Source organism: Drosophila suzukii, chromosome X (assembly GCF_043229965.1).
Source record: "Drosophila suzukii chromosome X, CBGP_Dsuzu_IsoJpt1.0, whole genome shotgun sequence".
NCBI lineage: Eukaryota > Metazoa > Arthropoda > Insecta > Diptera > Drosophilidae > Drosophila > Drosophila suzukii.
Window position 1 is genome coordinate 3,176,150 of NC_092084.1, and position 12,700 is coordinate 3,188,849.

Below are 12,700 nucleotides of genomic sequence, written 5' to 3' on the forward strand. Positions count from 1 at the left end.
CGTTTGGCTCGCAACTAACGGTTCTTTCCCATGCAGATCAATTCCTATTGGTCAGTGGAGGGAGGGGAAATATGTTAAGGGCCGCCATCTTGAAAATTAACAGCTGTTTAAGTTCACTTGCTAAAAGTACCAGCTGCCACTTGCTATGATTTCTGTTTGCCTGGTGTCTGACTGAAAAATGTTACAAAGCCCTTCATTTTTTTTGACGAAAAAAAGTTTATTTTAAGCCGTTTTTCAGTCGTAATTTAGTTAAATCTAGCCGCACAACAAAAAGACCGACTGTTTTGAGCAGCTTACAATCTAGGCTAACGATCCTTATCACTTTTAGGAAAATTTATTTTTGGACCAATTTTCGCTTTTTTATAAGGGGTTACATCATCCATTTTTGCGAAAAGTGGCCAAAAATTAAAGTTTTTAGATTTAAATGCCAATCGATTGGGAATTTAATTACGAGCTCAACGAGGTATGACATTCCTTATTCTGGCCCCATTTCGCAATTTGTCGACTAAAAAACCGATCATTTTTGGGCAAGAATCGGCGTTTTTCAGTAGTAATTCAGTCAAATCGAGGCGCACAACAAAACAACCGACTGTTTTGAGCAGCTAATGATTTCTAGAAAACCAAAATAAAAACCTTTTGTATTGAAAAAAAACTCTTTTATTGAAATTAACATAGTTTTTCAGATGCTCACATTAGATATTTGAGGCAGGCGTAAAAACAGCAGCACAGCCAGCAGCATGCTAATCTAATTAAAATTGTAATCTTATTGGGACGGACTGCCGTTGGCAGCTCATTTTCATTGTTTTCCCATTACATATTATTATTATTATTTGTATTGCTATGACCATCATTGGTATTACGACAGCAGCAGCAATAAACTCGTGCGTGGACAAGGCGGCGTATACTTGATGTGATTGAGGCGCAGTTATCACATCATAATGCACTTGGCCATAATGCTCTTACGGCCATAATTGTTGTTGCGGCACTCTGGCCCGACTAATTGTCGAGTTGTGCCTTTTGTTCACGGCCCCGCAGTTCTGGCCAGTCAATCCCAATGCGGCCTCCAGTTTCTGGCCCAGTCGAAGGTTGCAGTGCAGGCTGGGCTCCAAATCGCACATCCCACGGGGCGCTAATTGAATTCGCTGCCACCGCTGGCCAATTGCAGTCCAAAAATTGAACAAAGCCCCCGCAAAGCACCGAAATAGGCAGAAACCTCGAAAACAAAAAGCGCAACTGAGAGCCAAACAAGTGCAGATGAATTAAATTCAAGGATACCCTTTTGAAGGGCAAAAAACATTGTAAGTAATTGGGTATAATATTAATTTGGTTTGGAAAAATGCGTAAAAGTATGTAATAGTATTTTTAGTAATCAAAAGCCGACGTTGTTTTTTATACTGCCTACTTTTAGACACGTTTTTGGGATACTTCTAAGCCCTGCAGATAAAAATTCTAAAACAATTGAATATATCTTTTAAGCCAACATCTATGGTATAACTAAGTTACTGTTTTGTCGAAAATAAAAATAAGAATTGCATACTTTAAGACGCCTTTCTAAGAGATTATACATTGATAGAGAGATCTAATAAAATTACATTTAACCAATTTATAATTCTTTTAAAATATGCTGGACATTTGTTTAAGTAAGTTAAGCTTTTGCTTTATCAAAAATAAACTTGATATGGGTTCAACTCTAAGGCTATAAAAACCTGATAAAAAAAAACCGGACACTCTCCGTTTTGGCAGGGTATCAATAACGAGCAGCATCAACAACAATCCGCTCTGGGTGGCAGGATGTGCGAGCCGTAGTGATGATGAGGCAATTTGTTTAGGCCAGTTATGCATCATTTGGGCGGGGGGTTGATGGACGTTGGCGGGGGATGGGGTATTGGGGATTGAAAACGAAGGATGAAGGACGACGGACCATGGGCTTAGGTAGGCAATTCGATTTGACGGCGCACAATTTCCGGCCACGCTCGGCTCTGTTACTCATTACAAGCGAATAAGCCCCGAGGAGTCCTTGTGGTCAGAGGCGTGCCGCCCACTCAGCTTTATTCACACACGGAAAACTTTCACAATTAGCGGCCGGATTCCGGCTGCGATCCTGCAGGATATTTCCGGACTACAGCCGGCAGCAGCAGCAGCCGGCAGGATAATGTGCACCCAGGAAGATCTCGCAGGCGGAGCAGTAATGATTCGTCGTCCGGCAGCCGTTCCATAAATACGGACACAAGCAGGCGCAGCAGCACCAGCTGAAAAAGGGATACAAAGATAGTTAAACTGGGTAGTTAGGTAGATACTTTAAAGAATTTAAATCGGTTGTGGATTTATTGCGAGTTTTTAATACATACATATATAAAGAATTGAATTTGGTTTGAGTATGAGTCTTCAAAGGTTCATACAAATATTTAAAACATTTGTCAGTCAGCTTAAATGTTTTAGTATTATATAATACATATGGACATGTTATTATCACAATAGATAGAATAGGTTATTCTCTGTTCACTATGAAGTACGTTAATAAGTTAGCTCAGGAGCAATCATTTCTAAACAACTTTAAGTACTTTACTCACCCAAAAGCGCACAGCCAGAGGGCCCAAATGTGGGTGGTGGCATTGGACGATCTCTTCAAGCGCGTGAATCCCCGTTGACCACAAGCTGGACACACAATCTCCATCGCCTGTTTACCCAATTTGGGTTGAGGGGTCAAGATGAAAAAATCTGCTAAATATAAATATTAATATAAAACATTATAATACATTAACTTAAAAACCCCGCTTACCTCGCACAGGAGGCGATGACAATCCCTCCTGCATCGGCGGACCATCCCCATCCGCAACCTCCACGTGGGCCACCTCCTCCAGGCCATTCCGCAGATGTTGTGGCTCCGCAAAGAAGGTTCTCCGGCGATCGGCGGAGTAGCCAAAGCTGGCCAAACCGGATGGCGCTGCATCGTTCATGGCATCGTCGTAGGTGGGCGGTTCCGAGGGCGACAAGGACATGGGTCGCTGCTTCTGGGGATCCTCCTGACTGGCATCCTGACCCTGGTACAACATGCGGTGCTTCTCCTCGGCCATGGCAAACCCTTCTAACTGGCTAATTTGGCCCTTCGGTGGCTTTTATTTTCCGAAAGGCAGGCCTTTAAAGCCCGGCGAAAAACAGTTGTTGATAAGCAAACATTCCGGGCCAATTAAGCAACTGCCAACCATGTCGGCCAGTCACCAATAGAAAGCTGGAATGGAAAGGTCCAGTCACCATCGTCGTCGTCGTTGGAGAATATTGTCAGCTTCCGTTTCATTTCCTGTTCATAACTTTTTCAATATGTGCAGCTGACCGTTTGCACTGTGGAAAAAACCAAAGTATTACATTTTCTTAGCATACCTACGTTTTAACTTATAAATAATATATACTAAGCTAAAAAATATATTAAGTCCGTTTATCAGTATTTTTTCTTTATAAAAATTAAAATATAATTACACATTGGAATTGAAATATTTTCTTTTTTTGAAGCTCTCCTGTGTTTTCAAAGTTTACCTAACTTTATTAATTTTTCATAAATAAGTTAAATAGCCACTTTATTCCATTATAAACCCAAATATTATTTTCCACACACCAAGTTATGAGTTAATCCTAAAATCTCCCAGTGTTGTTCCTTCACCCCTTCACTTTCCTTCACTGTGTTTGTGTTTGCGGAACCCCCAGTTTGTTTTTTGTTTTCCTTCAAGTTTTTTAATATTTTCCAACGTGGGCTGTGGGGTAGCGGGAAAATGGGAATGAAATTCCGTTTGCCACTTTGCATTTAATCAACTTTATCGCATGCATGTAAATCGTATGCAGGCGCAAATAAACTAAACAGGCAGAGGTGAAATTATAATGAAAAATCTCATTTGCATGTGGATAGCTGACATCTCTCGATTAAGTGAAATTCGCCTTGAAAAATGCTGGGTGAATATAGCACGATATGATAAATATATACATATGATTTTGACATATTTCCTATGGATTTTATTATTATTTTTATATTTGCATAACATAATTTGTACACCTTACTATTGTTCTTCCTAGCATACCACGATTTTTCCTCCAATTGCTAATGTTTAAGTAACATTTCCTTTAAAGTCCCGCCAAATCTTTGTTATTTAAATTCCTTATTTGATAAAAAAATGATTTTGAGCTCTCTAATTTGTATTTTTTAGTTTCCAGGGTGTATGGGCCTTTGATTTGTTCACTCCTGTTGTTTCGCCATCTGCCATTGAAATGGGGATCGGGTTTTGGGATCGGGCGCTGAGAGCTGTCGCTGCATAAATTTGCAGTCCATTTCAAGTTGGCTCATCGCTTTGATGTTTGATTTATTGCACACTGGCGGCGGGTTTTAGGCAAAAAGGGGTTGAGGGGTTGAGGGGTTAAGGGGCAAAGGGGTTTAGGGGCAAAGGGGTTAAGGGGCGGAGTGCCATGGAGAGGGCTTATCGGCCGACATGCCAGACAATTGTGAATGGCAACTGCAATTGGAATTGACAGTGGCGGCATGGCGGACGTTTGAGGGGGGGTCGAGTGGGCATCAGGTGCTGACTGGGATAAGCAAATAAATGGATGAGACGGGCCAACAATCCCGTGATGGGTTCGCATTCCATTATGGATTCTGCCCTTGTTGTCCTTTTTACCTATTTATGTATTTATGCATTCTGAAGGTCAGTCAAGGGTGCAAAAAATGGGTTAAGGTTTAAGGCAGCTCAGTTTCGTTAAACAAATATTGCTCCTATTTTGTACTATTTATCAAAGTATTTTAAGAATTTTTGTTCAGCTTTAAATATAGTTAATTATTCAGTTACCATTATAAACCATTTCTAAATTGTATACTAATTACAAAACATTTTTTTAATTTTAAATAGAAAATACAGTATACTATATCATTAGTAAAGCTGGGATTGGGACTTCATATCATTCAACTGATTAAACGGTTGGCTTTTTCTTTAAGGAAATATACATGCATATAGCCATCTCCCTCCGACACTCCACGCGCCCCGTCTCTTTCGCACTGATTGCGTCTTTGGCTGGAAATGTGTGCAAATAATATTTCGTGTAATTGCAATTAGCGCCAAAAAGGTTTTCACCGCTCACAGCTGCTGACTGGTAGAGCAGTAGTCATGTCTCCTCTTCCCCGCCCCGCTTTCACCTCCTTTCACCACCCTTTCGCCACGCCCCCATATCATCCGCCTCTTTCACTTTTTTATATATCTCTATTTGTTGTTTGCCTTTGCGAGGAAATGCGTTCGTGCGAATTGCGATTTCTTCGATGCTTCAATTACACATGTATATGCACGTACACCTGGAGATATTACTAGTTTTTACTAGATTTGGATTTTTAAAAATGATATCCTAAATATGTTCTTAAGTAAGCTATATAGCCCTAAAAATAATAATAAGTTTTTATGTGATCTAAAATACAAATTATTCCTAAATAGCCGCAGAAACTGTTATTTTTGGGTTATAAAAGATATCTTAAAATGGAATATCAAAAAAGTTTCTAGTGTTTATGTTATGATACTATAGTTTATAAAGATGTTATAGAAATATGTGCAAATGGTATAAAAAATATCCAAGTTAGCCTTAGAAAATGTTTTTTTTTGTTTATGGTAGGTTTTAAAAGGGTGTGACCCAAGGAATGGTAAAATCTTGAAAAACAAAACTTATTTTATAGAAAATTACTGGTCACATTTATTGAAAAGAAAATATTTTTTTTTTTGCTATAGCTTACAAACCGCTGAACAAACTGACGTACAACATACACCTATTTTTCTCCCCGTGTACACATACACCATGTACCTAGGCGCCAGGAAATCAATGTTTAAGGGGGAACCTGAAACTGCTGCTGACGCCTTTTTCCCACACCCTACAGCTGGCTTGTTAATTTGCCAAAAAAGAAAGAAAAAGAAAAGATATTGAAGGTGCCAGATCCACAAAACTCTATCCTCAACCGACCATTTCTTCACCCCAAAAGAAAGCAGGCACTAAAGCGACTAAATAAAGGCAAGAAAAACAAAGAGGGAAAACAAACGAAAAACTCGAGTAAATGTTCTTTGGGTTCTCGTGTAAAATAGTTAAAGTTATGACCCAAAATGGAGCCAAAGAGCAAAATCAACTCGCACACTCAGGCACTTCAAGTGCAACAGTGTGCGTGAGTGTGTGTGTGTGTGGGGGGGAGGGGGTTTTGGAGCGCGAGTAATTCACATTTCGAGCACGTTTCGCTTTTATGCTCTCAAATGGCGAGTGTATCTGTGCAGGACCTCCATTTCCCCACATGTGTGTTTGTGTGCTGTCTGTGGCAAAACGATAATTTTGTTGATGATGCCATGATTATAAGTTTTAGCCTCATCGCCAGAGCTCTCAACTCGCCGAGGGGCAACAATGGTGGCTAGAAAACACCGAAGAAAGCCAGCATTCCGGGCTAGTGACTGCCGGAAAATACCCGTTGCATACCAATAAATATTGATCGATTTGTAAGGATTTCGTAATGAAACAAAAAAGCCAATTATTTTTGGTTACCTTTGAGATGATCAGTAGAAAGGTGACCCAAACCATGATTTCAAGATCTTTTAACTTGATTAATAGATTTTCGATTATTAGGTAGCGTGCCTTTAAAGGTGTAGTTTTATTTTCAGTTTTGGACCTGGACTTCTATAGCTTATAAGCTAACCATTAGTGTTTCGATTTATTTTTGACGTAGCTGACAAAATACTGAAAATGTGCATTACCTTCTTTTATTTTCTAGGATTATCTCAAAGAAAGGTGACCCAAACCTGGGCTTCTAGAGCCTATAAATTGACCAATCATATTCCGATTTCTTTGTAGCCTAGCCCTAAAAAAGTTAAATTTAACACACTAACAAATGGCATTAAAATTTTTTACTTTATAATTAAAAAAAAAAAAATGGTGACCCTAACCCGAACTTCTAGTATCCATAAGTAGACCAATCGTAGTCTGATTTCTTCGTGGCGTAGCTCTAACAGTGTGTGGTTTAAAATACTAATAATATATACACTGAAATCTTTATTAAAACTGGTAAGAGTCCGAGGTACTACGTTTCCTTGCAGGGTATCGCCTTGCGACCGGGTTCAAGTGGCGTGTCTGCCAGCCGCGTATCTGTGCCACATGTATCCGTATCTGTATCTATTCCTAAGTAAATTACACACACACCAGAAGGACTACGGATGCGGACCACACATCCACATCCCGTGCGCGTGAATGACCCACATAAATAGCCGCGTGCCTCGACTCCAGTCGGCTCTTTATTGGCACGTACCAAACAAAGCACCGAAAAAGTAAGACGAAAATCGGAAAAAGGGGGTAAAACCATTCAACAGTTTCACAGACACATTTTTCATTATGGAACCTGAATTGAATTTCGACTTTGCCGCCGCAGGACTAAGCGTCGTATGTGGAACGGAATTCGGCCCCAAATCGATTGACATGGCCCAAAAGACCTTGTGATCTGGTCAATATTTCATGGGACGCCCTCAAAATGAAGTGACATCTGGACAGGACGAACAACTGGAGATATGCATCATTAGCAGGGCCATGCGTATACGTAATTTCTTGCCCCCCCCCAAAATATTTGTCTAATAAATTGTGTATTTATTGCCTGGGCTTGTAAGTAGCCATAAATTTGGCCAACATGACATGGCCAAGTTTTCTCCGTCCTGCCATTGATTTATTATGATTTTTTGTTGTATTTGTATCTGGCAATGCCTCTGCAATGCCGAATCTTCGATTTGATGGTTGTCTATGCAAAAACTGAACTGTTGCAGTTGCATGTTGCATCTTGCCGGCGGGGATATGGATGCTGCATGTTGCTGCGGGGACTGGCGGCATGTTGCTGCTGTCGACACATTAACTGTTTGCTCGCCAGATTTGGCCAGACAATGTGAAAATGTTTACACTGCACTTGCCCGTCAGCTGGTTGGGTTCAGTTTTGTTATTACTGCTGCTTTTACTTGGCCTGTTTAACCCCTTGTTGACCCCACACCCCACATCCACCAAAGCCATGAGTATTGCACTTTTTGGCCCCCGCTGTTTTGCCCAGCTTGAAGTTAACTGTCTGCACAATCAAGACATCATCATCAGCAAATAACTTGCTGTAGTAAAATGTAGTAAAAATTGAAACCACATACTATAAAGAAGGATATTTTTTAGGAACTGTTTTAAAGTTAAAAGTTTACAAAAAAATGTTATAAGTTTCCTAGAATTTGTCTTTTTAAAGGTATTTAATTTAGAAGCGACCATAGATTATGATATTTGCTTTTGCAATGAATAATAAATTTTGTTTAATATTTAAAATGATACTTTTTACTCACAATTTGTTGGCTCATGTTATTCCACATTTGATAACATTTTCTGCTGCTTCATTTTTTCCGGGTCTGTTTAGAATATTTCGAAAGGGCTGCAAACTTGACAAGTTTTTCCTTTGGTTTTTTCCCCATCAAGTTTTCCTTGAGATGCGCTGTTGCATGTGTGTGCGTGCCGGAGTCTTTATGGGTGTGCGTGTGTGTGTTTACTTGGCGGAGTCAGGAATCGCTAATGTTGTTTTTGTTGATTCTGCTCTCGAATCCATCGTCGTAATGCCCCCGGTATTTATTATTATTTTTGCCGGCACTTATGGCATTAGGCTTCCAAATTATTTGGAAACCCTGCAAAGAGCTTTCCCCGGGAAATTCAATTCGAAGAACGCCGTCTGTTGGATTTGTTTCGCTACTATATTTTATGCTGCCTTCGATATACAATATTTGAAATATTTGCTTAAAACGTAATGCTTAAAAATGGATGGAATGATGTAACATAGTTGTGGATCTGGGCGATAATAAGGTCTAAATAGTTTAAGACTAAATAATTAAACAATAATAGAAGCAATGAGAAAAAACCACGAGTAAGAGGATAAAATCTATAATGAAAACGTAAGCATTTAGGCATTATATATCATATGTCTATATTATTTTAGTTTATGTGTAGATCAGTCTGTGTGCAAGCACTGCTAAACGAAAATCTCTAAAAAAAATATTGTTCAATATAAATAATGGGTATATATAGGTATCCAAAAAAATAAAATAATATATCGTGTGCTGAGTTGAGTTGGGTTTTCGAGTTCGGGTTTCGAGTTTCGAGTTTCAGGCCAGGCAGAAGAGCTTCCTCCAGAAGGAGGGCGTGGGCGGCAGGGTGGTGGGCACGAGGCCCTCCCAAATGGCTGTGTCGAACACATCCTTGACTTTGTCCTGCGAACGAAATAATACGGTTATTAATCACAGCCTAATTAAATCAATAGAGCCCCCACAAAGAGCCTGCCGCACTAATTACTAGCCATTGTATTGCTGATATGTGCCGAATTAAATATTTTACCCATAATTAACAAGCTGTTTGTGCATTAATTCGGTTGTCGTTAAGCTCACAAGTATTTTTAGTCCCTGTTTTTGTGACATACTTGCTTGCTAATTATTGTTTTAATACAGTTTTAAAGGGGCTTTTTGCTATCGTTATTATTTAATTGCAAATACTATATTTTTATAACAAAATTAAGTCGAAGATCAACAGGTAATTTAATTTAATTAATATTTAATATTCTAATGTATTAGAAAATATTTAAATATTTTGTAGCATGACAAATACTTGTTTTTGAGTTGTTTCTTGTCTGTTTCTGAGCTCCTAAAAATCAGAGTTGGCACACTTCCCTCACGCTTTTCCCCAAACATTTTATATAGCTTTTCCCACCGGCGGCAATACAACTTAATGGCGGTGTTATATATGTATACTATATACGGCGGGTGTCTTATTTTCCAGCAACTAGCGAAGCACTTGCTCAACAAATTGTCACCATCACCATCACCATCACCGTCGACATCCACATCATCATCATCGTCGTTTTCATCATGGCCATCATTATTATTATCGTCATCCTCATCTGGTTGGTGTGCCAAGTGCTTTATAATTTGTTGCAATCGCTTCATCTTCGTTGTCGCCTCCTTTTGTGGACCCCCGGAAAAGGGGGCGTGGCAGGAGCGGTTACCTTCGGGGAAATCCACGCAGAGTGCAATGCACGACTGACAGGAGCGACGGCATTCAGTCGGAAGTGTTGGGGCAAACAGGAGGGGATTCCCCGGCCATTCCCTCTTAACCGCACAATTATGATTATTGTACGTGTGCGAGTGTGTGTGGGTGTGTGAGTGTCCTGGTGCAATGTGACAAGGCGACTCAAAAGGATAAAAAGCAACGAGGACCACGGCGACGAGATTTCTGCCTCCCGCAGGAGGACGCCTCCTTTCGACCGCGGAATTTAGCCAGGCGTCTTCTTTTTATTTTTCCAGCAGGCTTCTTTCGCCGGATTATCCTGTATGCTCTCTGGGCTAGGCTCCTTGATAAGTTTACATTTCATTTAAGTCCTTAGATTTATTTAAGTATAAGTTACTGCTTACTATGCAAATTCAGAATATCCTAGCACTTATTTTGTGTTAGTCACATTTAATATCCTTACAAATGTGCATTATTTAATTTAAGTTGTAGGCCTTAGATTCATTTAAATAAATGTAAGTCAATTTTTTCAGAGTTATCCCTTACAATTTGATTGAATCAACCAAATGGAATCAACTATTTTTTATTAAAGACATATAACGAATTTTATAGCAGATTTTGCTTAGCATATCATATGGTTTCCAGAGGGTATATTCTCCCCAAGTGAGCATTATATTTTCTCCAAGTTTTTTACACGACACAGCCCAGAGCAATGACTTGTCTGCCTTTTGGCTTTAATTAATTTAAGGTACTCCCTCTCCACCCCCATTTGTATAATTTTGTAGCATTTTCCCGCCCCTAACTAACAGTGGCCTAACTAACTAAATAAACCAACTCACCTGTGTGGCTGACGAAGTCTCAATGTATTTTGCGCCAATTGTTGTTGCCAAATCCCAGGCGTCTGCATATGAAATTGCTTTCTCGCCATTTGTCTGCAAAAGCGGGAAGCGGAAAAAGAAATCAAGTTAGCTTCGGGGGCCAGATGAGATGAAATCAAAATAATAAGAATTTCATAAATATTTGAATCGAGGCAGCAGAAGGCATTAATAAACCAGGCTCAGAGAACTCCGGGAACTCGACTCGACTCACCTGCAGTTTGTTGAGGACATTCGGGCTGGTGCGAAGATCGGCCTGGGTGCCAACCAAAATCAGGGCGGCCTTGGTCTTGGCGAACTTGGGCGCCCACTTGGCCTTGATGGCCCGAAACGTTTCCGGCTTCACCACCGAGAAGCAGAGCAGGAAGACGTCGCTGTCCGGGTAGCAGAGCTCCCTCAGCGGGTCCAGGGTGTCCTGGCCGGCGGTATCACATATGGTCAGGTGCACCGGACTCTCGTTCACATTCACATCGGCTGCGAAAATAAATAAAATCGAAAATATTGGGTTTAAGATCCAGTAATAAATATAATGGAAAATTGAGAGATATAATATCCAAAAATATTTACAATGGACAACTAAGAGTTATAAAATGCATAAATAAATATAATGGAAAATATTGAGTTATAAACAAATTAATAAAAATATAATGCGTTTTTCAAAAACTTTTCCCAAACATCAGTTTCCATTGACTGGATTTTCAACTAGTGTAAAACGAACTCAACACTATTTGCCAAGATCATCAGCATTGACTTCATTGGCATCCCATTTTCTATGGTTTTCCCACCTTTTTATTCGCAAATGAATCAATCAATTGATTTGTGTGAGCCCACTTTGGCCTGATTTCGGTGCATTTTAATTGCAAAATATGCAAATTACACTCACTCTGAGGAGCCCTTTTCTGATTCGCACTTTGTGATTGCATTTTCCTGTCGGAATTTAATTTAATTTAAAATTCTTTGCCAGTCCTTTTGTTGTCTCTTCCACGCAAGTGCAAATTTTTGGAATAGCACATGGTACACTCGAACACCCACCAACACACACACACATTCTACAATAGTGGACACTCACACAGATACATCACAGGTGGCACTTTGACCCACACAGATGCGGAAAAAACCAACACACAGACAAGCCGTAAAATTGGAGATGCCTGAAATTTCGCAAATCATTCGAGTCTCTATTTTTATTTCCTAGCTGCAAGTAAGCTGTAATCTTGGTTATAAATGAAGCTCTAACTGAATTAAGTCCCCAGGAAAATTTGGAATTTTATAAGCACAATTATTTGTATACTGTCTAAAAGTTATGCCAGAAAAATGTTTGATACTTTAACATAACTTATAAATAATTTTAAATTTTTTTAAAGTTGAATCCTGTGAATTAATACACTTTTCAATAAAACAACTAATATATTTTTTAGAAAATGATTTTTAAGATGTATCTTAAAATTATGCTGCGAAATAAATCACTTTCCAATTGTTGCATTAAAAATATAATTAAATATCATAAAGCTCATAAAAAGCATTGTGGCTAACTAAATTGGGGCTTACAATTTTCACGCACAAAAAGAAAAACTGGAATAATTTATTTACAGAAAAAATAAGTTGAACAACCAATTTTTACTAATCTTTTAACTAGAACTCCCCTAGCTTTAGTGCATATTTGTTCATGCCAGCACACAGTGATAACATCTGTTTAATTACATCCAACATTGCATTGATGCCATTCTGCCCACAACTCGAACTCGAGGGCCGGGAAAGCGTCGGGAAAATGAAAA

At 39.3% G+C, this 12,700-nt stretch overlaps 2 protein-coding genes across 4 annotated transcripts in view; both read right to left on the minus strand.

Annotated features, from left to right (window-relative positions):
* Positions 1-657: 657 nt before the first annotated feature.
* LOC108015090 (lipopolysaccharide-induced tumor necrosis factor-alpha factor homolog) lies at positions 658-8,589 on the minus strand. Of its 2 annotated transcripts, none has more exons than XM_065867453.2 (4): positions 8,349-8,589; positions 2,780-3,339; positions 2,571-2,718; positions 658-2,249 (listed from the first exon to the last, which is right to left on the minus strand). In XM_065867453.2, exons 2-4 carry the CDS (start codon positions 3,072-3,074, stop codon positions 2,120-2,122), a joined length of 573 nt encoding a protein of 190 aa, XP_065723525.2. In that variant the 5' UTR covers positions 3,075-3,339; positions 8,349-8,589; the 3' UTR covers positions 658-2,119. The 2 variants fall into 2 exon arrangements, with proteins under 2 accessions (XP_065723525.2, XP_065723524.2); XM_065867452.2 differs by having other exon boundaries at positions 2,571-2,721.
* Positions 8,590-8,728: 139 nt separating this feature from the next.
* Positions 8,729-12,700, minus strand: part of RhoU — a 56,716-nt gene continuing 52,744 nt past the window's right edge. For both annotated transcript variants that reach the window (XM_017081240.4, XM_017081239.4), the window contains 3 exons: positions 11,140-11,399; positions 10,890-10,982; positions 8,729-9,260 (listed from right to left, as the gene is read on the minus strand). In XM_017081240.4, coding sequence (XP_016936729.3) covers positions 9,156-9,260; positions 10,890-10,982; positions 11,140-11,399 — 458 coding nt within the window. In that variant the 3' untranslated portion in view covers positions 8,729-9,155. The remainder of the gene's footprint in view (positions 9,261-10,889; positions 10,983-11,139; positions 11,400-12,700) is intronic.